General features: G+C 36.8%; 1 protein-coding gene across 1 annotated transcript; it reads left to right on the top strand.

The window, feature by feature from the left end:
• Positions 1-25,175, top strand: LOC149502469 (uncharacterized). Its single transcript, XM_089728938.1, has 28 exons — positions 1-153; positions 724-866; positions 3,050-3,214; positions 3,300-3,498; positions 4,581-6,752; positions 6,866-7,006; positions 8,137-8,277; positions 8,356-8,489; positions 8,888-8,958; positions 9,176-9,267; positions 9,908-10,168; positions 10,493-10,684; positions 11,410-11,534; positions 11,811-11,972; positions 12,848-12,934; positions 13,477-13,675; positions 14,326-14,451; positions 15,260-15,388; positions 17,356-17,559; positions 17,985-18,191; positions 18,830-18,920; positions 19,674-19,763; positions 20,902-21,041; positions 21,524-21,764; positions 22,157-22,324; positions 23,477-23,564; positions 24,443-24,548; positions 24,973-25,175. The coding sequence occupies exons 1-28, from the start codon at positions 1-3 to the stop codon at positions 25,087-25,089; spliced, it is 6,144 nt and encodes a 2,047-aa protein (XP_089585064.1). The 3' UTR covers positions 25,090-25,175.

Here is a 25,175-nt window from a genome sequence, read left to right as displayed (position 1 = left end):
ATGAACGAAGTCGCCTTTGAAAAGAAAGAAGACGACGGTGAAGATGACGAGAATATTGATTCCAATATAGAATGGAGTAATCTCATATTCCTACCATTTCATTCAGGATTTAAATTGATGGTACTTTTTAGCGTTCTTATTAAAAGTGTTTTGGTAAGTTTTACTCAAAATTCCAAAATAAAAGAGATTTTTTGCTTAAATTTCATTAAGCTTGCAATAATGCTATGCTTTAAAAATTTTATGTGAATGAAAACAAAAATTTAGAATTTATTTATACGATATGTTTTGTAGTTTTGGAAAACATTAAACAAACAAAAGAATATCTTGAAGCAGATTGGGATATTTTTACCTTAATTAACTTCTACGAGTACTTCTTACTTTTCCCTACCCCATTTTCAATTACCCGTACTTTACTTTTTTGCCTATCTATTGCTAGTAGCGTCGAAGGTTTATGCTAGTTTCACCAAACGCATCATGTCGGTCATGAGGTCATGAGTCGACGGTACTGAAAAAGAAAATTCTACTTTTGTCTTTTATAAATGTAATAAAAGAATATGCTTATATTAATATTTTATTCAATTTGAACGTTCTAGCAAGCAAGTTGTTGCGCAAAACAAACGAATTCTGAAATTCAGAAGCCTTACCTACGTCATATGGATGTTATTGGACACACCAAGTATCCAGACGTAATAAGTTATATGTATGTACATGTATCATTCACAGGGACCGATCCAGTCTGTTTATCCGATTGTTTACTGCTTAGACGTAATGGACCAAAACATGTGTCTGTCGTTCGTGAAGTATTTCTATTGGTATTGTTGCGATACCATTTACGGAGTCGATACTTTCCTTCATATTGTACACAGGTAGGTATTTGTTGTTTATTTGGAAAGTATATTTTATAAGGAAGCCGTGTAATGTTAAGATACATTATTTTTATTCGTATTTTGGAACGGAGTTCCTTATGGGACGATGCGGAGGGGTACCCTAACGCGGAAAAAACGTCCGTAACGTAAGATTTTTTCTATTTAGTTTGTTATCAACAGATGTCGCTGCACGTAAATTTAACGATTCTTGAATCGCGGTGACGATATGTTACACAGTTAATAGAGGTTAGATTTTTTCTATTTAGTTTGTTATCAACAGATGTCGCTTCACGTAAATTTAACGATTCTTGAATCGCGGTGACGATATGTTACACAGTTAATAGAGGTTCTCGTATTATGCAGGTGGTTCCCCCAGGGCGAGGCTGCTCCATTGCACTACCGAGTGGTTGACCCTTGCGATTTTTTTTATTTTCACTATTAAAAATATCATAAAAAATGTATAACCGAATAATTATTTCTATATACCTCGAATATAACTTAAAATTATTTTTTTTATAATAAGGAACTTCGTTCCTATCCGGTGTCCGACGATACCACACATCTTTTATTTATTTATTTAGGTTCACTTCAGGCTACTTAATTGTCTGGAAACGCATTATATGTTCTTTATCTTTAAGTAATCAACAACAGTGGTCACATTTGCATATCATAGATGATTTTATTAAATTATTAAATAATAATAGTCTATCTGGCTATGGATTAGCCAATAGCTCTTATACATATTTGTTTCCACTAGGTATTTCTTTATCTTCAATCCACTAGTTTTATCTTGAGTACAGTGGTAAGACAGTTTATAGTAAGTAAGTCTTACCAGTTCACACAATAAGAAGTCGTCGTGGTCTAACGGATAAGACGTCCGGTGCATTCGCGTTGAGCGCGATGCACCAGTGTTCGAATCCCGCAGGCGGGTACCAATTTTTCTAATGAAATACGTACTCAACAAATGTTCACGATTGACTTCCACGGTGAAGGAATAACATCGTGTAATAAAAGTGAAACCCGCAAAATTATAATTTGCGTAATTACTGGTGGTAGGACCTGTTGTGAGTCCGCGCGGGTAGGTACCACCGCCCTGTCTATTTCTGCCGTGAAGCAGTAATGCGTTTCGGTTTGAAGGGTGGGGCAGCCGTTGTAACTATACTGAGACCTTACAACTTATATCTCAAGGTGGGTGGCGCATTTACGTTGTAGATGTCTATGGGCTTCCAGTAACCACTTAACACCAGGTGGGCTCGTCCACACATCTAAGCAATAAAAAAAAAAAAAAATTATCGCCAACTCGCACGGAACTCGGACGTAATATAGAAACTACCTATTTTATTTACTTACTTTTACTACAATATTTTTTCAATTTAAAGGATAAGCAAAACGGCATGTATTCTATGCTATTGATGAGTTTTCCATACTAAAGCTCAATGGAGGCACTGTTTTATTTAGGTTTAGAAGGCTTTGTAACTTACATTTAATTTGTCCTTAGTATTATTTTATAGTTAAAATATATAAATCTACAACATGCCAAACACATTTTGTTTATTTTTTAAATAGACGGATAAACGTACTCACAATCCACATGGTGCGAACTGTTTACCAGGGCACAAAGACATCACAGGCCTCGAGAAGTTCGCACGTTACCACTTTTAGGGGTTTACTATTTAATTTTATTACACCATGTTATTCCTTTACCATGGACGTCAATCGTGAACATTTGCTAAGTACGGATTTAATCAGAAAAATTGGTACTTGCCTGTGGGATTGGAAAACCGACACAGTCTCATTGCTAAATAAAAATGCACCGGGCGTTGTATCCTTTAGGCCACGACGACTTAACTACTTGACCTTTTTTTTATTATTAGGTACTTATATTATCTATAGCAATGCTTAATTTATGTAACGTTCTTTCAAATCTATTAAAGCTTTTTTTTCAGAAGTCGATAAATATTATTTTGGTTTAACATAAGCCTCTAGAGGCATCGTTCATGTAAACAGATGTACCATTTTGATGCAACTGATTTTAATGTCGTCTTCCCACCGTTAATGTCTAGATGTATTAATGTTAAAAATAATAGTAATGTTCTGGAATAAGCCTAGACACCTTAACAGACGTCTTAAGATAGAGCATCATCCAGCACAAAAAATCCATTCAGTATATTTAATGATTTTAGGCAAGTAACTGAGAAAGCTATGCGCCGGGAATACTTGCCCAAGTCGGCATTTTACTTGCTACTCGACATAGTGTCTTTGATACCATTCTATCGTTTGGTAGAAGAAAATATCTGTCCCCCAACTGCCATATGGCCAAATATTTTAGCTTTTACCGAATTTGTTGTGTAAGTATAAAAAAAATAGAATGTTTTAAATTGTACCTAAAACTTGGTGAATACCTTCAAATTATTATGTAATTATCATTTACAGAATATACCGTGTTGTCGATCATTTCTCTTTAGAATCAACGCATTCATTTTGGCACATAGTTATTGGATTTACATTATTACTGGCGAGCTGTCTGAACTGTATTACTTGCTTCTGGTTGCTGTTAACTAAATACGGTCTTTGTAAAAGCTGTTCTGGTTCTAATATATATTATGACTGGCGTCATTATATTGTTCGTAAGGTAATGCATCACACATCTTGATAATAGTCAAAATAACTTGCAAATTTCTAAATACTAAGTTTTAACAATTTATTATTATTAACAAAAAGTCAAATCAAAATAATTTAACCTAGATCAACTGACACAGTAGAACATATCTTCCAATGCGCTTGAAGGAGGCACAGTTCCCAAGATACTGGCTACGTTGCCTCGTTGGACAGCCAGACTCACTCTCTGTGCAAAGTACCAGCCAGCCTTAGCATCACGTGTAACCTCCTTCAAGCGTTTGAAGATTTCTGTTAAAAAAATCTTTGCTTCAGGGCCCCAAGGGCCCCCCCGGTGAAGGTCAAGGGGCGACCTGAGGGGGTGAGGCCACGCGGCGCGCTACCAGCACTCTAGCGCGCTGCCGTGGAGTGAATAGAGCGACCGGTCGACGGTGTATCGCGTCCCGACCCGGCAGGCTGGTTCTGGTCCAGCGGGGTATTCCGGGACACCAGCGGCACCGTCTGGGCGGCCCGACGGGCTGCCGTACCGAGACGGCCGACGTTTCAGAGCCTTCGATTCGCCTCGAAGGCTCCGTCGGCTGGGCGTCCTTGGGGTGAGCCGCGCCGTCTGGTTGTAGTGTTGACCGCGGTAGCCCCCCTACCTCATCCGGGTTCTGACCTCGGAGGGGATCGGACGTCGGGTGTAAGAGTAATAAAAAAAAAAGGGCCCCAAGGGCCCATCGTCTCAACCGCGAAAGGCAAAAAAGAATAAGTAAATTTAATATTGTAGAGAATTATTATTTCATACTAGCTGACCCGGCAGACTTTGTAGTGCCTCAATCGATAAATAAAATACCTAAACTTTTGTATAAAATAAACTTAAAACAAACAAAAGGAATCCGTGCGACGGGGGACACATCAAAGGAAAAAGAAAATTGTTATTTTTATTTAATTCCGAGCATTTTCATATTTATCTACCTTTTAAACCTTCTGTGGACTTCCACAAATAATTCAAGACCAAAATTAACCAAATCGGTCCAGCCCTTCTCGAGTTTTAGCGAGACTAACGAACAGCAATTCATTTTTATATATATAGATTATTTTAAAATCTCATTCCAGCTGAACGAGACAGATGAAAACTACACGAACTACGTCTACAGTTCTGCTTATGTGTTGTCCTTTGCAATAAACCGTTCTTTTGATGAAACGAAGCCATCAACAATTTGGGAATTCTATATGATATGTTTCCTTATGATATGTGGTTATGTGTTTACTTTATTTGTAGTACTGCCAAAGTTGTTTGCTGAAGCTATATTAACGCTTCGTAGAATTTTTACCAACTATCCACATGTTCAGAGAATTGTACAAGATACTCGAAGACGCAATTCTTCAGTTACAGCTAACGTAAGAGTTGAAAATTTTTATAAACTTATTTGGAAGAAGCGCAGTGGCGTAATTTATTTACCAGAAGTAATGGCAGAGCTACCGAGATACTTGAGATTAGACATATGTCAGGATCTAGTGTGGCCGGTTTTCTATCATAGTCCTACTCTGCGAAAAACAACAATTCCTTTTAAGAGATGGATATGTGATTTTATTAAGTTAGATTACAAGCTTCCTGGAGAGAATTTCTTTACGGGTCCTCATTGTTATACAAACATATACTACATAAAATCTGGAATAGTTCAGTTGATGTCAGAAGACGATGGCGTTACACCAGTCCTATCAGTTACAGGCGGAACAGTATTTGGGGACATAAATTTTTTCATCAGCCCTACAGATAGGAAAGTCGTTGTTCGTTGCTTAACATACTGCGAAGTTTTCTCAGTGTCTCGGTATCACATGATACGAGGCATGCATAAATTTCCTGGTGATCGACGAATAATTTTGGAATCTGCACAAAATAGAATAGAACATGCCAAAGCTTTGTATCGTTGTAAGCAAGATGTAAAAGGTTTAAATAGAGCTGAGGTTGAGGGTATTTCATGGATTAAAAAACGTTGGTGGCAAATATCAGAAGTAATTAGTAACTGGAAGAAAACCTTTAGAAAAGAGCGATTTAAGTATGAAATCCCTCCAGAGGAAACAAATTATCACTGTGCAAAATACATTGGTCAATTAGTTCTTTGCAGAGATGCCCAGTTGCAAACAAAATCTATTTTTGCCAATGTTAATTTTCCTTGGATATTTGCGCCGAATTCTAGTTTTGTTACAATATGGCGCAAAATAGTAATATTGACTGTTTCATTAGTTTTAATGTTATACCCGCCACATATAACAAGTCTCAGTATCCCAATGCCGTTTCGATTTTTCCAATTCTGGACAGATTTAGTTTACACGGCAGATATTTGTGTCTCTTTATTGACGTCTTTACAGAATCAGGATAACATTAGGGAGTCTTTTGCTTCAGTTGTATTTACTCGATGTAAAACTTTGTACTTCTTCTTGGATGTTTTGTCTACTATATGGATAGAGAACCTAGTTCTGTTATTTGGTATGCCCGATTTATATTACTTGGTTCAATTTAATAGACTTATAAAAATCTATATTCTGTTCACTGGAGAACTTGTTCGTTGGGACATTCGAAATAATCCAATGCATATAGTAGGCTACAAAATTATAATCATAAATTTTAGTGCTGTTTACATAATGAGTTACGTTTTTTATATGCTCTCTACTCGAATACCCGGAATAACGTTTTCCCATTTCTTTGGTAAGAAGCATTGCGGCTTAGATATACCGAAATCGCAATGTGCAGAACGAATTGAAGAAAAAATTGACATTGCCATAGCATGGACATTCGAACGTATGTTTTTGGAGTATTTTCCGCGTAAATTGATTGATATCTATCTAAGTATGATTAGTCTGTACACTAGCTTCATGGTTTATATGTTTTGCAAGACTTTGTTAATTGCGGCAATTTACCTCCAGTTTAGAGGTATAGTTAATTACAAATACTTTGTTACGAACTTGAAGAAATATTACAAGTATTACAATATTCATCCTGATTTACTAAGACGTCTGAATAGATATTTGAATTGCCACTGGAAATACTATCATGGAGCAGACGTGATGAATCCAGATTTTTTGAAAAATGAACCATTTGACATATTTTGGAAAGTACAAGGTGAAGTTGCAGAGAAGATACTTAGTCAATCTAAAGCGTTTGCTGGAGCACACCCAGGTCTCATTCGCGAGTTGGCGTATTATGCCAAGTTTTTGATTTTGCCCAAAAATTCAGCTATAGTTTTATTTGGTGTACAGATTAAAAACGCTTCTTGGATTGTAAAAGTTAGTATTCATTAGTAACCATTAATTTGTACTTTGTTCACGGAATAGGTATTTAATGTGCATTTAACATATTTTTAATTTAGTATACCTTTAATTAATAGTAAATTTTCTAGGGTCATATAAAATGTGAATTTCATAGCGAAAACGGAGAATTATTGAAGACTTATCACAAGCCCGGACAATTGTTATCAATGAGCTCTGTTTTTCTCAAGAACGTTTCACTAAGGACTTATATAGCTTGCACAGACTGCGAGGTGATATTTTTCATGAGGTTTTCCATTTGACTCCATACAGAGGAGGGCCGTTCGGATTGTCCATAATCCCATTCTCACGGATCCTTTGGAACGTCTGGGTCTGCGGAGGGACTTCGGTTCCCTCTGTATTTTGTTCCGTATGTTCCATGGGGAGTGCTCTGAGGAATTGTTCGAAATGATACCGGCATCTCGTTTTTACCATTGCACCGCCCGCCACCGGAGTAGAGTTCATCCATACTACCTGGAGCCACTGCGGTCTTCCACTGTGCGTTTCCAGAGATCTTTTTTGCCACGTACCATCCGGCTATGGAATGAGCTCCCCTCCACGGTGTTTCCCGAGCGCTTGACATGTCCTTCTTCAAACGAGGCTTGTGGAGAGTATTAAGCGGTAGGCAGCGGCTTGGCTCTGCCCCTGACATTGCTGAAGTCCATGGGCGACGGTAACCACTCACCATCAGGTGGGCCGTATGTTCGTCTGCCTACAAGGCAATAATAAATTATAATAATAATAAATACTCAAATTGAGCATATAATATATTTATTCGTTTTTATATATTTATTTAAGAACAAGAAAAGAACCATTATAGTTCAGCTATAAATTAGGCTTTTCTATTTTTCGTCCTCAATAGTATTTTCGCCTGATTTTCTACATATATTTGATTATAATCATAACATGCCAATTCAAGACCTACTACTATTCCTGTAATGGCAGTTTTTACTTTATTGAAGAAATCTGATAAAAGCTTGAACACACCTGACAGTAATTTTAGATAAACCTGCATATATATATTAGAACAACTAAAAATAACTCTGATGATAAGGTAAAAGATTTTCTCTTTTTCGTTCCCAACCAAATAGGTTATAAGGATGAAGGCTTGAGTTGAGTTGACATTGAGGGCTGATGCCAGGCGATCGTTCGTCAAATAAACATTAATACAATAACGTTTTGTACCAAATTACTTACTAGGAATTTACTCGAAAACCCTATTTCTTTTACTCCAAATTCAATTTCATTAATCATTATATGAAACATCCAAGTCCACAAAAGTGTTAAGTATCAATTTAAAGACATTCGTTTAAATAGAATGGATTAAACAAGGGCGGTAATTTTCGATATATCAATTTTTTAGATCTTATATATAAAGTTGCAAGATTTCCATAAAATTTTGAAGCGTTACCCCACCGAATGGACCTACTTTAAGAATTGCATCGACGAATTTAGTCCCGGTTTTGATAAAATATATCAAAGTTACCTGAAAAAACATAGAGACGTAAATAAGTTTTGATATTTATATACTTGTTATACATTATAGACAATTTTTACTTACCAACATATATTTTACCTGTAGTATCAAAAGAAATTAAGGGAGCGCATATTCCACTCAAGGATGTCTCTGATTGCACCTATTACAAAAGAGCCCATGAGTTCTCCTGTTACACCTACTATTTACAATGTCGATGCTTGGCCTGCTCCAGATTTTCAGTTAGTGCAATTTTTTAAAATACCATTTACATGACTAATATTAATTGAAAATTTATAAGGGTGATTAAATTGGATTTCCCCTTGTTAATTCTGTATGAATCGAAAAATGTCTCCTTTGTTTTTATTGCTTAAATGGGTGGACGAGCTCACAGCCCACCTGGTGTTAAGTGGTTATTGGAGCCCATACACATCTACAACGTAAACGCGCCACTCAACTAGAGATAGAAGTTTGATGGTATCAAGTATAGTTACAATGGCTGCCCCAACCCTCAAACTGCTTCACGGGAAAAATAGGCGAGGTGGTGGTACCTACCCGCGCGGACTCACAAGTGGCTGTACCACCAGTAATGACACGTTTACGTTTTACAAATAAATTGGAAGTTGGTTTAAATTTTCAGATTTCTGGAGTTTTGGATGCTATTTAGGGCAACGATTGTATTTGTTTCTATTTCGGCTGCAGCTTTGCAAGGTATGTAGAATTTTTATGGCCTATTAATTTATTAAATAGAGTAGATATTATCATATTAATGGGAACGCAAACTGTGTGCATATTGTGAGGTGAGGTATTGTGAAGTAATAAAAACTAAAAGTTCTAGTTAACAAACCTGAACTGCACGTAGGCTCTACGATTAGATTATTAGAGTATAAGTGTCCTAGACTTTAGCACCACTTTTTGTTTTTTTTAGGAGGGAGTGGGGTTTTATACAGATGGCCTTTAATACTGACCTGTGCTTTCTGTGACTGTATCGCGTGGACAGATATAATTATAAAATTATCTGTAAGTTTAAAAAAATGTATTATATTTAATTAAACTATTCCATCAATTAATTTGATTCCGCAACAGCATGCATTTTATGAAATTTTAAAATTTATTCATTTTTCGATGAACACTACGAATTCAGGCTGATTCTAATATTTCTGCCGTGAAGTAGTACTTCGTTTCGGTTTGAAGGGCTGGGCAGCCACTGTTAAAAGTGAGACCTTAGAACTCATGTCTCAAGTTGAGTGGCGGCTATTTGTCTATGGGTTCTGGTAACCACTTAACACCAGCTGGGCCGTGAGCTCGTCCGACCATTTAAGAGAAGAGAAAAATGTTATTTGTTTTACGATTGAAATTAGAATGAGATTTGCCGGAAAAATATGTTAATATTCCATAAAGATATACAGTATTGACAAGGTAGGTGGTAGAGTATAGATCGTAGCCACTATGTGCAAGTAGTACCGGTCCAACATTGTGATGAACCCCGAGACAGGCTCTACCAGTGGACTTGTTTTTGCCTATGGCTTTGATAGTTGTGTTTGTTTTATTCATCATCATCGACCTATAGCTGTCCATTACTGGACACAGACCTCTCCAATTGCTCGCCGGTAAACATGATCCTCGGCTTCTCCCATCCAGCAGCAATGTTTTATTACAGTTACCCTATTACGACGAGAAAGGTATATTAATATATGACAAACTTAAATGTGTTAAACATTATTTGAGCAGAGGATTTTTACTGGATATCATCGGAGTGTTGCCTTGGTTTCAAATAGCCGGGTCCCTTTTGGAAAATGAAACGGATGAAAACGACGCCATGCTGATCAATACAATGTGTAGATTCGCTCATTTGTACATTTTATTTGGATATTTCGATTACCTTGGGGATAAACCTAATATCAACTCTGCTTTTATTACGGTACTGATGTTTTGTTTACTGAAAACATAAAATAATGGTATAATTAAGATAGATTCCATGTTTAAATTCATAGAATTAAAGCAACAGAAGCAAGTGAAAATAGTCGTTCGTAATGTGAAAATACTGTGTTCCATTATTCCCTTAAATAAATAAATATTTACTAACAATCACGCAACGTTAACTGGTCTCGTGCTAAGTTCGTAAAGAACTTGTGTTACAGGTACCAGATAACGGAAATAAATGTAAGATTTTTATTATACACATACATAATATATAAACTAATTGTTATATAAAATAAAGAATAAGCTAACTGTTTGACTTCAGATTGTGAAGTGGCAAGTGATATTAGTGCTTGTTATGCTTGGAGGTAGTCATTTTTTGATGAGTTATTGCGTCGCATTCACGTTTGATGCCAATTCACGATTCGAACTTTTGGACATTAAGCGTAGGGGCACATGCTGGATGCCGGCATTTTTTAAATTAAGCCGAAACATCACTGTTGAACAGTTGCATCTTGTGAGTACAGAAATGTTTGGTTTGGAATTTATTTATTTGTTATATCTTGTTATATACGAGTGTAATGAAACCTAACGCTTATTTAATTAAATGCTCTTTGTGTGGGTGTTTAATATCTATGTATCTATATATTTAAATGTAAATAATTATGTACAAATTTAGCAGTCTCTGGTTCCCTTAGTACAGGGAATCGTAGTTTGGGGCCAGATTACCGTGTGTGTTATTTGTCCCCGGTTATAACTATTATTGTGTATATGTGTATATTTAACGGTTGCTGGGTTGAAGGCTCACTTCATTTAGTAGCTATTTGAGCTTTAGACGAGCGATTGCTTAAATTCAGATAAATGGGTGGAGATGCAATTTACACTCTTTCACCGATCCCTCAAAATTTGATAAGTTTGGTGGGTTAACTCATATATATTGTATCATTATATCCTTGAGTCCACGGTCTGCTCCCAACATACTCTGCAGACCGTCAAGACTCACATACTCCACATTCTAGGCGCGAAAAGCTTTCTTAAACCGTTTGGACATATCTGCGTCCAGTAAAAATCCGAAGTTTTGTTGATCGAAGAAAACTTTAATGAAGTTCTGATGTTATCATTTACTGAATTTTTAAAAAAAAATGTTTCCTTGGTACTTATATGTATAGCTGGGTAAATATGTAGCTTATTGTTTTTTTGTAGTTTAGTTTAAATAGTTAGCAAATTTAAATATGATTCCAGGTTTATATTGAAAGTTTAAGTCTAGTGCAATGTGGATTTACACGGATGAATTTTGGAAGATTCATAATTAATAGAGTTTATATTGGCGTGGGAACGTCACTGCTATTCCTAGCACTGCTCCATTGGTAATGATATCAAGTTTTAATTTTCTAGAGAAGTATCTAAATGTTTAGTTTCAAAAAATGTAGGGATTCGTCTGCAGTTGATTCGTTCCGCTTTTAAAATTTGTTTTACTAATTAAAATTAATTTACATTAGTAATTTGAAAATCTGAACATCTTCATTTTGTCGAGAATAATGTAGACAGTAAGTTATTATTTATGGTATTTACATCAATCAATAATGAAATCACAAATTATTTTCCATTCTCTTATCATTATATTATTTTTTATTCTCGTGTAGGTACGTGATGTGTTATAGTCTAGCACTTTTAATTTCAAACTCCAGAGGACATACGATGTTTCAAAATGGAGTGAGACAATTGGAAAGGTTTTTAGAAGCCGAAAGGGTTGATAAGAATTTGATTTACAAAACAGTACGCCATTTTAGATATTGGTGGATAAGGTATTTGTGTTTGTTGTTTTAATTACATAAATAAACTAATCTGCGTTAAGTGGTTCATTCTGGAATTATCTCCTGTATTATGGGTGCCGGAAAGTAACACACACGAGACAAGAACGTTTTTTTCAGACTACCGCCATTTATACTGTCTCGTCCCCATTAATGTCATTGCTCCCGCCAACAGTGTTGCCATTTGGCAATCCGAAAATTGTCTATTTTTAGCATGGTAAATTTTATATTATAGTTATTTTACAACAAACCTTACCCTATCTCGAGTAACAAAATACATTTCGCCGACATTTGGCTGGAACGAACTCAAGACCCAGTGGTACTGTAGTCGGGTCACTTACCATTAGACGTTTTGAGGCGACCCATTATTACATTTAGAGCTCGAACCAATATAATATCCTGCAATACTATAATGGTGTCACCTCAATAATTTTAGTTTTCACTTGACCCTATCCTTGACATCCTATTGGGAAAGCTTGTATTTATGTCTCTCTTATGTCTTAAATGCGTGCTTGCATTTGCTTTTTTGTATATCGTGTCTTCATTGGAACATGTTGAAGGGAAAACTGTGTTATTAACAAAATCTCTATTAAGTTTGATAGTTCTCATCACCTCTACTAGAACCCTGTTATCTGTGACAGGTTTCCACTAATTTGACAATTTCGAGGGACACTTATTAGTGATTTTATCAAGCCTAATTACACTATGTTTTTTATGAATCCTGGCCATTTAATAGTATTCATGTTGCTTTGTGAACTTACACAATAAGGTTTTGTTCTTGGGGTTTGTAAGATAAAAAAACTACGTAGCTTTAAGTAATTGTAATTTAGACTTTATCATAATTGATGCCATTCTAATTTCGATTTCAGAACCAAGGGCATTAATATTCATTATCTGACCAATGAGCGCATCGGTGTTGTTTTTAGACAAGATTTAAGCTATTACTTCTTGAAAAGGTTTTTTTCGAAATTATTCATAACCTTTAGTTATATTTTGTACTGTACATTTTTTTTTATTGTTTATATATAGATAAGTAAGACGCGAGTACACCCATAGGTTTTATTCTCAAGGATAGAATTCTTATTAACGGTTAAAATATAATAACAGAATTATATTCTAGATAGCAAAAGATCCAAATAATTGACATTATGGAGTTCTTTTTAACTTTCTTGAATCGAATCTCGTTATTATTTTCGTTAAAAGTTTATGGGTGGACGAGCTCACAGCCCACCTGGTGTTAAGTGGTTACTGGAGCCCATAGACATCAACAACGTAAATGCGCCTCCCACCTTGAGATACAGTTTTAAGGTCTCAGTAAAGTTACAATGGCTGCCCCAACCTGCAAACCGAAACGCATTACTGCTTCACGGAAGAAATAGGCAGGGTGGTAGTACCTACCCGCGCGGACTCTCAAGAGGCCCTACCACCAGTAAAGCTATGCAAATGCACTAAGCAAATGATTGACGTCAGAAAATACCAATTTTATTTTATTTTCCAGAACTCTTTTAGCTCTAAATTCGATTCTACAAGGTGGCGAATCTCTTGAACGTCAATTAGCTAGCGCTAGTACTCAACTATATTTTCTGCCCAATGAAATGATTGTACGAGAAATGGATCTAAATTCCTCGATATACGTGGTGCACAGAGGGAAAGTTGTGATTAGCCAGGGAGTTAAAAAGATAACGACATTAACTAAAGTAAGTGATCAGTCCTTTTTTTGCATACCTATTGCTGGTAACCTCGAGAGGTTATGCTAGTTTCACCGAACGCGTAGAACGCGAGTTCATGGGGCCAAACCTTGGAGACTTTGCTAACATCTGTAATTGATCAACCTAGTTACTAAAGAGTTAAACACTGAACTGTTTCATGCTTTAAAGCGCACATTCAATTTATAATTACTCTCTGGGTATTAAAAAAAAAATTGGTATTGCTTGGACTGCTGGATGGACTCACGACACGGGTTTTAAGTAATTACCAGGGCCCATAGAGCACGGAGCACCTTAAAACATAAGTTCTAAATCTCAATTTTATAATATAACGGCCGGCCTTCTAACCAAAATGCATAACTACTTCACGGCATAAATAGGCAGGGTGGTTGGTACAAGTGCGGGTTCACGAGACGGCCTGTCCCCAGTGTCTAATAAACAGTAGTGACAATAGACTATAGTGTCTAACAGGATAAGACAACCCCGTTTTATCTTTTAGAGCACCATGCATATAATATGCAAATAATAAGTAATATGTATAAATTATGATTTACAGGAGAAATTTTTATTTAAAATTTTTAAAATTTTTATTTACCATCTTAGTAAAAGGCAATTAAATTATCTACCTAATGTTTTCCTAGGGATGTATCTTCGGGCAGCTCACTGACGATGTTTCCCGTCCGATAAAAATTTCAGCATCGGCTGAAAGTCACGCTGACTTGCTTCAAATATCAAACAAACAATTCCAGGATTTTATTACTGATGAGGTAGGTACATAGATAGACGCTCAACATCATCGCACACTGCAAATGTCAGACTAATACTAATTAAATGGAATGGACTGGAAAAATACTTGATACCTATCGTCGAGCTATCTAGTGACTAGAAACTTCATACTAACATTATTCTTGAAACAAGACAGTCTTTTTAAGACGAATGAACGAGACACGGTGAAAAATAAACACTAAAGAGAAACTTTATATTATTATTAGTATATTATTACATGCTCCGCAGTTCAGTTTTAAAAATAATTTCGTCAAGAAAATGGAAATGGATTTTGGAAATATAATACTGTCATGAGATGATAATATATAAGTTTGTTACGATAACCTCGTCAACAGTGTGTTGGTACTTACAACTAAATTAAATAATCGACACATGAACATGCAAATATGTAAGCAGAATATTTACTTGTGAATGGTGTCAAATTAGATCTCCGACCCAGACTACCGGACAACACGCAGCTGCCTTCACCCTGAATACGTCATTTAGGATCCTCGAGAACCAACCACTCTCGGTACTTTTAGACATTCCAAGCACCATTCAATTCAGTGAATGATTCCACATTTAACTTAACCCTTAAGATACAGCCCACTGAGTTTCTCGTCAGATCTTCTCAGTGGATCGCGATTCCGATCCTGTAGTTGATTCAGCGAAGCACTGCTCTTGCTAGGGCTAGATCTTCAAAGTTGAGCCTCGTAAGCTCACCCACCAAGCCGTGCGTAGCAGGAATACCCCCCTAAGGCTACTAGCGATTAGGTAGGAATGAAAAATCAAAGTGAATGGTGTACACAGGTGCGGGAGACGATTTCAAATAATCCACAGTCGAAAGATGATTTCATAGCAACCAGTAAAAATGTTACGGACAACCCTTACGATACAGTTCAATACATCCTTCGAGGTCGAAAAAGTATTAAATTGCCTGTAAGTATGCTCACAAAATACATTGAAACCAAAAGTATAAACTCTTTTTTATTCACAGTTTAATGGAGTTTTCAACCAATGCTGAGCTATATATTTATCTTTTTTTTTTTGTTTAGCATACAAATCAGTTACTTTTGAAGAAATTGGAAGTGTTACTCAATACTACAATCGGTTTGTTACGAGTAGTTTCAGCTAGATAATAGTGAATATGTTTACTGTTCACTTTGACTTTTTAGAACAAAGCAGCTTAGGATATCATTTGGAATTAGTTGAGATAACGAAATTTAATCTTATACCTTTAAACGAGCAATTTTTGTATATTAATATATATAATATAACTAGTCAGGTCATAAGTATTGTCACACAGTAAAAACTTTTCTTTTAGAATGCTGGCCACAAAAAAGTTTATTGAATTCGAATTTCGAATTGTCCATGAAAATAAAAATGTATACTTTTAGAATTTTACTCATTTTTAAATATGGAGTGGACGCTTAAAGAAGACCGTGTTGCAGTTATTGCGTTGCATCGTTGCAGTTACGCGCCAATTCAAATTTTTAACATACTGTAAAATTTGAATATAACCAAAAGATTCGTTTATCGTACCATCAAACGATACAATGAAGACTCTAGTGTAGATGACAGGTCAAGAAGTGGTCGCCCTCGGTCTGTTAGGACTACAGCAGTGATAAAAGCTGTGAAGGCGCGAATTCAAAGAAATCCCAAAGTAAGCAGAAACTGTTGGCCCTTCAGATGGGGTTAAGCAGAACCACGGTGAAAAGGGTGTTAAATGAAGACTTAGGGCTTCGGGCATATCGAAGAAAAACAGGACATCGTTTGAATGCTCGTCTAATGTACTTGAGACTGAAGAGATGCCGCGCTTTGTTGAAGCGGTACGCGGTAAAAAAATATCGGGAAATTCTTTTTTCGGATGAAAAAATTTTTACCGTAGAAGAGAGCTACAACAAACAAAATGATAAGGTGTACGCACACAGTAGTGAACAAGCGAGCAACCGTATTCCGCGTGTCCAACGAGGTCATTTTCCATCCTCGCTCATGGTATGGTTGGGAGTTTCTTATTGGGGCTTAACAGAGGTACATTTTTGTGAGAAAGGTGTAAAAACGAATGCAGTTGTGTATCAAAATACAGTCCTGACGAACCTTGTGGAACCTATTTCTCATACCATGTTCAATAACAGGCACTGGGTATTCCAACAAGATTCGGCGCCAGCTCATAGAGCGAAGAGCACACAAGGCTGGCTGGCGGCGCGTGAAATCGACTTCATCCGGCACGAAGACTGACCCTCCACCAGTCCAGATTTGAAACCGTTAGATTACAAGATATGGCAACACTTGGAGGAAAAGGCGTGCTCAAAGCCTCATCCTAATTTGGAGTCACTCAAGACATCCTTGATTAAGGCAGCCGCCGATATTGACATGCACCTCGTTCGTGCTGCGATAAACGACTGGCCGCGCAGATTGAAGGTCTGTATTCAAAATCACGGAGGTCATTTTGAATAAGCTTTAATGTCATAAGAATCTATGTTTTGTTAAGTTCGTTTTGGTATATGAATGGTTACATAATGAATAAACTTGTTTCAATTATTTTACATTAAACATGTGACAGAATTTATGACCTGACTAGGTATATGTATATAATCTGAATCTCGGAAACGGCTTCAACGATTTTCATAAAATTTAGTATACAGGGGATTTCGGGGTCGATAAATTGATCTAGCTACGATTTATTTTCAGAAAATGTTGTTTTATTCGTGTTTTCAATAATCAACTCTTCCCGACATCTATTGGCGAATAATAATACTATTTTCCTTAATTGAGGGCAACTAACCGCTTTAAAGACACAACAAGATGGCGTTATCAAAAAAAAACCGAGCGAAGCTCGGTCATCGTCTAGTATTACTAAACTACTGTTGGTGAGAATTTGTTGATCTATGTTGTCTTTAATACAGTGGATGGCGAAACCAAAGGAAGCTCATCACGGTAGTTGGTACGTCAAATGGTTGTATTTGGCCTGGGTAGTGGCACCGACAACATCAGTGGCAATGGTACTGATACTCGATACACTGCCTCAGAATTTTATTGGGAAGCATGTATGGGGACTGATTCTGTCGGATTTAGTTTATTTTGCTAATTTCATTGCGGAATTTTACACTGTAAGTATTGAAGGATATGTTTCTTTTTATTATATTTTTCAATACGTTTCCTAGCTTAAGTGTACTTATTGGTGAGAGAATTTAATGTAAGATCACATGAGAGGTAACATTGTTTTATCTCCTTCATCTGTAAATCATCAGTCTCTAGTTCCGGTTTGGAGAACAGAAGGATAGCCGTTATACTTTAACACTGAGGCTTCAATTTCAAATTTGAAAGTGGTATTTTTGACCCTATGAAGTATATAAGGTCCTGTAACCACAAAAACAAAATTAAATAGGATCATGGGCTTACGAGCCTATCTAGTGATAGATAGTAATAAGATCACAAGAAGCTCATTTGATGAATCAAAAAAATCGTGTTGCCACTTTTAATATAATTTATTCATAAAGGTCACATGATATAAAACCCATTTGATACGTTTCAGATGGAACTACAAGTAGTCCAGAATAAATGTGTAAAATGCAAGATTGGTTTTGGAGTTTTCAGAACATGGGGATTTTACATTGACGCTACAACTTTAGTGTTGCCTTTGTTGACTTTAGTGTCCAACAATTGGAACTATCAGTTGATCAGGTTTCTAAGGCTAAGACAGTTTTACTATTTTCACAACAGTTTTTGCAGGAGTTTCAAGGTGACAGTGAACTTTCTCAATTTTATAATGATGCTTAAAGAGTTAATCATACATCATAGAATACTAAACATCAAACAGTAATTAACGAAAACAAATTGGTATAGGTTCGTCTTTCAGTCCATGTATACGATGTATCCCTATACAATACACGATCAGCTCTTAAAATTATTGTCTCAAAAAAAGTTGTTATTTCATTACTCACTTGTAGATACCAAAAGTTACAGTCTTGAAGCCCGTATGTGATTAACTTGCAAATAATTGACTTTGTAATTCTAGTTTGAAATTCTAATGCATTGTGAAAAAGTTAAGTACGTCAGTTGGAGGTAGTTAATCAGTCAAACACCCGGATTCGTCTAGTACAAGAAAAATGCGCACAACGCTTTCAGATACGCGTCCTATTTATATTTTGAATTGCGGACATTTACTTACCATGCGATTTATGGTCAAAGTTGTCAAAGTTTCATTGAAGCAACGGCCATCTAAGTTTTGAAATTGGAAGGCACGTTGCATGTGGTAGATTATTAAATGAAATGTTGTGTGTGTGCGCGTGTGCGTGTGTGTGTGCACGAGTGTGTGTGTGTGTGTATGCGTGTGTGTGTGTGTGTTTTTTGTTCTAAATACTGATGACCATATTGCAGAGTAAAGCGGCACCCATGATATTAAAAACGACAATCGTGCTGTTGTTGTTCCACGCTATGACTTGTGGATGGATTCACGTTGCTTGCAGAGGTATTTTATTTCAAATTTCGTTGAAAGCTGATGCTAAACTCAGCGCGAGATTGAGTATCGTCAGCTTCCACTATCGCCTTTAATACGTCGTTGTTGACGTTAGTTTTCGGGCGACACCGGAGTTCAGTTTTTAAGATCAATATCTCCATATCGGAAGCTAACAACGAACGAATAACGAGCGTTCGTCTGTAGTGTTTACTCCGTACACGTCATTAATGCTGTTAGCCAAATTTTTGTGGCATTCCTACCGCGACGGAATTCGTATTCCATAAGTACTTGTATTTTTATCGCATCCGAATTGATGAAAAGCGTAGAAATGTAGTGAAAAAAAACCCTTATCCATTTATTTATTTCTTTTTTTGCTGTATGGATGGAAGAGCTCACGGCCCACCTGGTGTTGAGTGGTTACCGGAGCCAATAGACATCTACAACGTAAATGCCGCTACCCACCTTGAGACATGAGTTCTAAGGTCTCACTTGTAACAGTGAGACGGCTGCCCCGCCCTTAAAACCGAAACGCATTACTGTTTCACGGCAGAAATAGGCATAGGGTGGTGGTACCTACCCGCGCGCACTCACAAGATGTCCTACCACCATAAACAAATGACTTCATTTAAGAACATAGTTCCATTTTTTAAAAATTAAAGCCATACACAAGTAACGCTTCAAATGTGAAAGTATTGTAAAACGCTCTAGCTTCATAGGTGTACACCTATTATTTAATGGTACCAATTGTTAATTATTTATATTTAGGTGAATTTCCATTACCAATTGAAGTGGTACCCGAAATTAATGTAACAATAGATTACGACGAGTGGACAATACCGGGTATTCGATATGGAGGTAATTTGTTTACTATTGTTAAGCAAACAGGCGCCATTTAAATCATAAATATAACCTATTCAGAAACAGTGCTCTTAAGGCAATTTGGAAAGCTTACTTTTTGCGAAAAAAGCAGCCAGTCCCTTCAAGCCCCATAAGACACTACAAGTAGTCTTGAATGTGTTATGATATTGAAGTTAATCTTATTTTTTAATTTATGATCATCGGGCGAACGGATTATTAATCCAATTTTTTTTTATTGTTTAAATGGGTAAGCTTATCTGGTATTAAATGAGTCGACTATTATCAAAGCCGGCAATCTGACTTTTGAACAATGATTGGTAAATCAGAAAAACGAATTATTGACTTTGTATTCCATTGGCAGTCACAAAACTCTTCGGAACGACATCTTAGATAAATAACAGGTTAACTATTAACCTTTATTTAATGCAGGTTTTGAACCGTATTCTTTGAAGGAGACGATTATATTCAAATCAATCTGTATTGACATATCAATAATTTTTTTTTGTCCAAATGCACAGATTGCCACCTTTGATAATAGACGACTCAAATGGAGTCCATAAACATCAACAATGTAAATGCCGCCACCCACCTGAGACATGAGTTCTAAGTAACAGTTTTTACAGTATATATACAACGGCTGCCTCCCTTCCTTCAAACCGAAACGCATTACTGTTTCACGGCAGAATTAGGCAGGACGGTGGTACCTACTAGGTAGGTAGTACCTACCCGTGCGGAGTCACTAGACGTCCTACCACCAGTATTTACTGGTAATTACGCAAAATATAAATTTGCGGGTTTCATTTTTGTTACACGATATTATTCCTTCACCGAGGAAGTCAATCGTGAACATTATTGTACGTATTTCATTAGAAAAATTTGTACCCGCTTAACGGATTCGAACACCGGTGCATCGCTCGATACGAATGCACCGGGCCTCCTATCCTTTAGACCACGGCGACTTCAAAAATATGCATCATGATTATTGAAAATGTTTCTGGCATAGTGCCGCCAAAGTGTGTTGCTAGACTAAGTCTGAGTATTTCTTAAATTTTGTGATTAAATTAATCAGAGGCCAGGCTAACTAGTAATAATCCTTAGCGGTTTCAATGTCAAATAAAATTCACGTTCCAAACAGGCTGTGCAAGAGTCACTAAAAACTACAAGCCTGAACGCTTTAAGATGCCTAGTTTTGTTGTGCCAAAGGATTGGCATAACGACTACATTATAGCCTTGACATTTATTCTTCTTATTCATACACGTACTACTTATGATGCTGTGAGTTATATTTATCGTAACGCACGTAATATTGTCGTGTTTTTTTTTAAATAAAAGTTGTAGTTTGATTATTTAGTTACCCCTTTAAAAAGAACTGAGACTATTAGAAATGATACAAACGTTTAAGATATGATTCTAGAATCGCCATATACACTGAAATATTTGGTTTTGAAACAGCAACCACAAGCGCAGGCGACAGTATTACCGTGCTCATTATTATTTTCCAAAGTTATATTATGTAGATTCAGAAAAATCAGTAGCGTCATTTGCCTTCCAAAGCTACGATTGGATGTAACCACTGTTAAGGTGTTTAGTCTGCCGTTAGGCTTCGAATGTTATCTTTATTCAGTTTTAATTTTTAAAAAAATACATGAACACACTCGTTCAACGTTTACTGTTTCGTTTTCATGTTCAAAATTTTCCATAAGACATACCCATTTCATTATTAAAACTATTTTTAATTAAGCTTTTGTAAAACCCAGGTGATTGCTTTATCTCCATCTCAAGTACTTTATAAAGTTATTATAAACTATTTCATCTTCATAATCGACATGTGGTTGATCAGTGTTGCCATGGGCGCGACCTACACAAAATTTCGTGAGCTATACCAGTACGACTATAATGTCGGCAATTTGATCACGTGTCTGCAACATAGAGGTCTGTCGCCCACATTATTGGAATCTGTTAAAGAGTACACAAAACAACTATGGAGGAGACAAAGAGGTGAATCGATTTGATCAGTAATTTTTTTGTATGATTTTAGTTTAAAAAATTACTGTTGTAAATGGCACAAGCTTCGAAAATATTGAAAGTTGTGGTAGAACGTCTTGTGAGTGCGCACGGGTAGGTACTACGACCCTGCCTATTTCTGCTGTGAAGCAGTAATGCATTTCGGCTTGGAGGGTGGGGTAGCCGTTGTAACTACACTGAGATCTTAGAACTTATATCTCAAGGTGTGTGACGCATTTACGTAGTAGATGTCTATGGGTTCCAGCTGTGAGCGTGTCCACCCATCTATCTATACAATAAAAAATAAAATAAACAATTGAGGTTTGAGTAAATTACATTCAGAGTCGCGTGAAATGGTGAAAATTACATATGAAATTGCATTTCAGGTAATTGGCTTCCTGAGTTAGCAGGACAGGCACCAGTTTGTCTTCGCGAAGATCTTATGGAGGCGCTATATATGCATCATCTAACTGCTCCTCCGTTATTTCAAAAACTTCCACAATACTTCAGACGTCAATTGGTCTCTAGATTACAAAGGATCGTCATATTTCCGGGTAAGCATCGTCTATTGTTACATAACTAATTTTGCATTTATGTAGTTCTAACTAGCGACCCGCTCTCGCTTCGCTCCGAAAACATGACATTTTATTATTGATTATTTACGACATCACCTTAGAAACCTCAAAAATAACAGTATTTCTCCACTATTTAATGGATGTTATTATACATATAAACCTTCCTCTTGAATCACTCTATCTATTAACAAAACCGCATCAAAATCCGTTGCGTAGTTTTAAAGATTTAAGCATACATAGGGATATAGGGACAAAGAAAGCGACTTTGTTTTATACTATATAGTGATATATTTAGTTTTTGTGTTGTTAGTACAATAAAGAGGCGGTTTCTTACCCTATGCTGTGGATCGAATGGTAAACAGTCGACGTCGCCCTAAAGACGTCATTACGGATCCTCCCGATCCATTAACGGTGCTTTTAGGTACCACAAGCACCGGTCGCTGCCCTCGCCGAACCCGTCGCTTGCGACGAAGGACCCGACGAGTAAATTAACCCATAGACACAGCCCACTGAGTTTCTCGCCGGATCTTCTCAGAGGGTCGCGTTTCCGGTCCGGTGGTAAATTCTGCGAAACACTGTCTTGCTACGGCCAATGTTAGTAGCACTCCGGTTTGTGCCCCGTTAGCTCACCTACACGTCAAGGAGAAGCTGAAATAGCCTCTCAAGGCTATCAGCTAAGTCTAAATTAATGATAATAATTTCTCGTTTTTCTGCATAAATTACAAGAATGATAATAGGTATGTAGTACGTAATTAAAACTACTTTTACTGTAATGAATTCTTCAGCGTGGTTAGATTTACCATAAGATGAACCGTCGATCTATTGAGGTTCGCGGGGATCCGCTGGATGCAGGCAGCGCAGGACCAGTCTTTGTGGCGAGGCTTGGGGGAGGCCTATGTTTTTCTTTTTTTTTTTATTGCTTAGATGGGTGGACGAGCTCACAGCCCATCTAGTGTTAAGTTACTGGTACAAGATTTCTTAAGATTTGGAAGAATCGTATTTATAGTTTGATAGATTGTCTGAAGGAGTTACGTAAGAATTCTAAATCATCAGAATATTATTTGATGATGATTTTTTTGACTGGAATTCGTTATATTGCACTCACGTACCGAAATAATAATTTGTTTATAGGCAAATGCATAGTTCAAGAGGGAGATATACATTCGTGTATTTATTTTATACACGAAGGCGAGGTGGAGAAACGATATGTCGATAAAAAGTATGGTATACTATGATAGATTATATTCTTATTCCTATATTCATTGTCCTTTAAATGGTTTAGAGGTGGCACTAAAGGTTTTAGTGTCACTTTTTTCTTGTTATCAATATTGACGACGTCACAGCTTGTCTGAGTGTTATTAGTTACAGTTCTTTCTGGGTATTTGTATTGCTATGTGCACAGCTAATTATTGTCAGCCTGTGGTGACATTTTACGAAATTTGTTAAGTAAATTCTATTATAGTAGATATGTTTGTGAAATAGTTTTCAGGGAACAACGGCAAGGGAAATTTATTTTAGAACCTCGCAAAAAAATACATCTGTAAGCTAACTGTGAACGAATGAAGTAGGTATTTTTGTTTATTGCTTAGATGGGTGGGCGAGCTCACAGCCCACCTGCTGTTAAGTGGTTACTGGTGCCCATAGACATCTGCAACGTAAATGCGCTATCCACCTTAAGATATAAGTTCTAAGATCTCAAGTATAGTTACAACGGCTGCCGGGTGGGGCAGCCATTGTTTAGGTCTTTTATTTATCGATTGAGGCATTACAAAGTATTTTTATTTATTTATTGCCTTTGTAGGTAGACGAGCGTACGGCCCACCTGATGTGGGTAAGTGGTTACCGTCGCATGGACTTCAGCAATGCCAGGAGCAGAGCCCAGCCGCTGCCTACTGCCTAATACTCTCCACAAGCCTCGTTTGAAGAAGGACATGTCATAGCGTTCGGGAAACACCGTGGAGGGGAGCTCATTCTATAGCCGGATGGTACGTGGCAAAAAAGACCTCTGGAAACGCACTGTGGATGACCGCAGTGGCTCCAGTCTGCCGGGTCAGCTAGTTCACTCATAAAATTCGAATGACGCCTTTAAAATTGCAGGGGAGAAAGCAAGATGCTCTCCTTGTTGAGCGCAAACGGTTATTTTGGATTGATACCGGGAATGTTTCCAAACGTATCGTTTGGATTCTCGTATTATTCGCGCACGGTAATATCATTTACTTTAATAACGTTTCTATTTTAGAGCTCACAAAAACCAAAATCAGGCAACTTACAACATATCATGTAGATAGAATGTGACTTACACAAAAAAATACACAAGAAAATAAGTATACAGAGAGAGCTCTTCCTTTTTCTCCCCCTTATCCCACCAGGTGGGGTCGGCACAGCTAAATTTTCTCTTCTATTCTCTTCTATCAGCCGTCATCTCAACACTCTCTCCTCTCGCTCTCATATCGCCATTCACACACCATCCATGTTTTCTTCGGTCGACCTCTTCCCCCTCTACCTTGCACTACCATTTCCATACATATCCTAGTGACATGCATCTTCTATGCTACTTTCATACTTCCTCTGTCAGCTAATGTTGTCAGTTATTTTTCATTTGGCCTCTACTAAAACTATGTTTACAGGTTGTCGATTTGGTTTTTTTAAAATTCAACGACTGGCAAGACCTATTAGAGGGATATCCAGATATAAAACATGAGCTATATACAGCCGCAACCCAATTGAAGAGCGAAGTGAAGTAAATGTTGAGGAAACTTACAGTCAAATAAATACTAGTGTATAATTTGTATTAATTAGTTTTAAACGTGTTGTTAAAACGGTTTAATTA

This window comes from Bombyx mandarina, chromosome 08 (genome assembly GCF_030267445.1).
Source record: "Bombyx mandarina strain Sakado chromosome 08, ASM3026744v2".
NCBI classification, from domain to species: domain Eukaryota; kingdom Metazoa; phylum Arthropoda; class Insecta; order Lepidoptera; family Bombycidae; genus Bombyx; species Bombyx mandarina.
This window is presented reverse-complemented; position numbering and strand designations above follow the sequence as displayed.

Coding starts and splice junctions, on each gene's coding strand:
- LOC149502469 (XM_089728938.1), top strand. CDS start 1: ATGAACGAAGTCGCCTTTGAAAAGAAAGAAGACGACGGTGAAGATGAC. Junction 21,765..22,156: donor ACTATGGAGGAGACAAAGAG/GTGAATCGATTT, acceptor ATTGCATTTCAG/GTAATTGGCTTCCTGAGTTA. Junction 23,565..24,442: donor AAACGATATGTCGATAAAAA/GTATGGTATACT, acceptor TTAAAATTGCAG/GGGAGAAAGCAAGATGCTCT.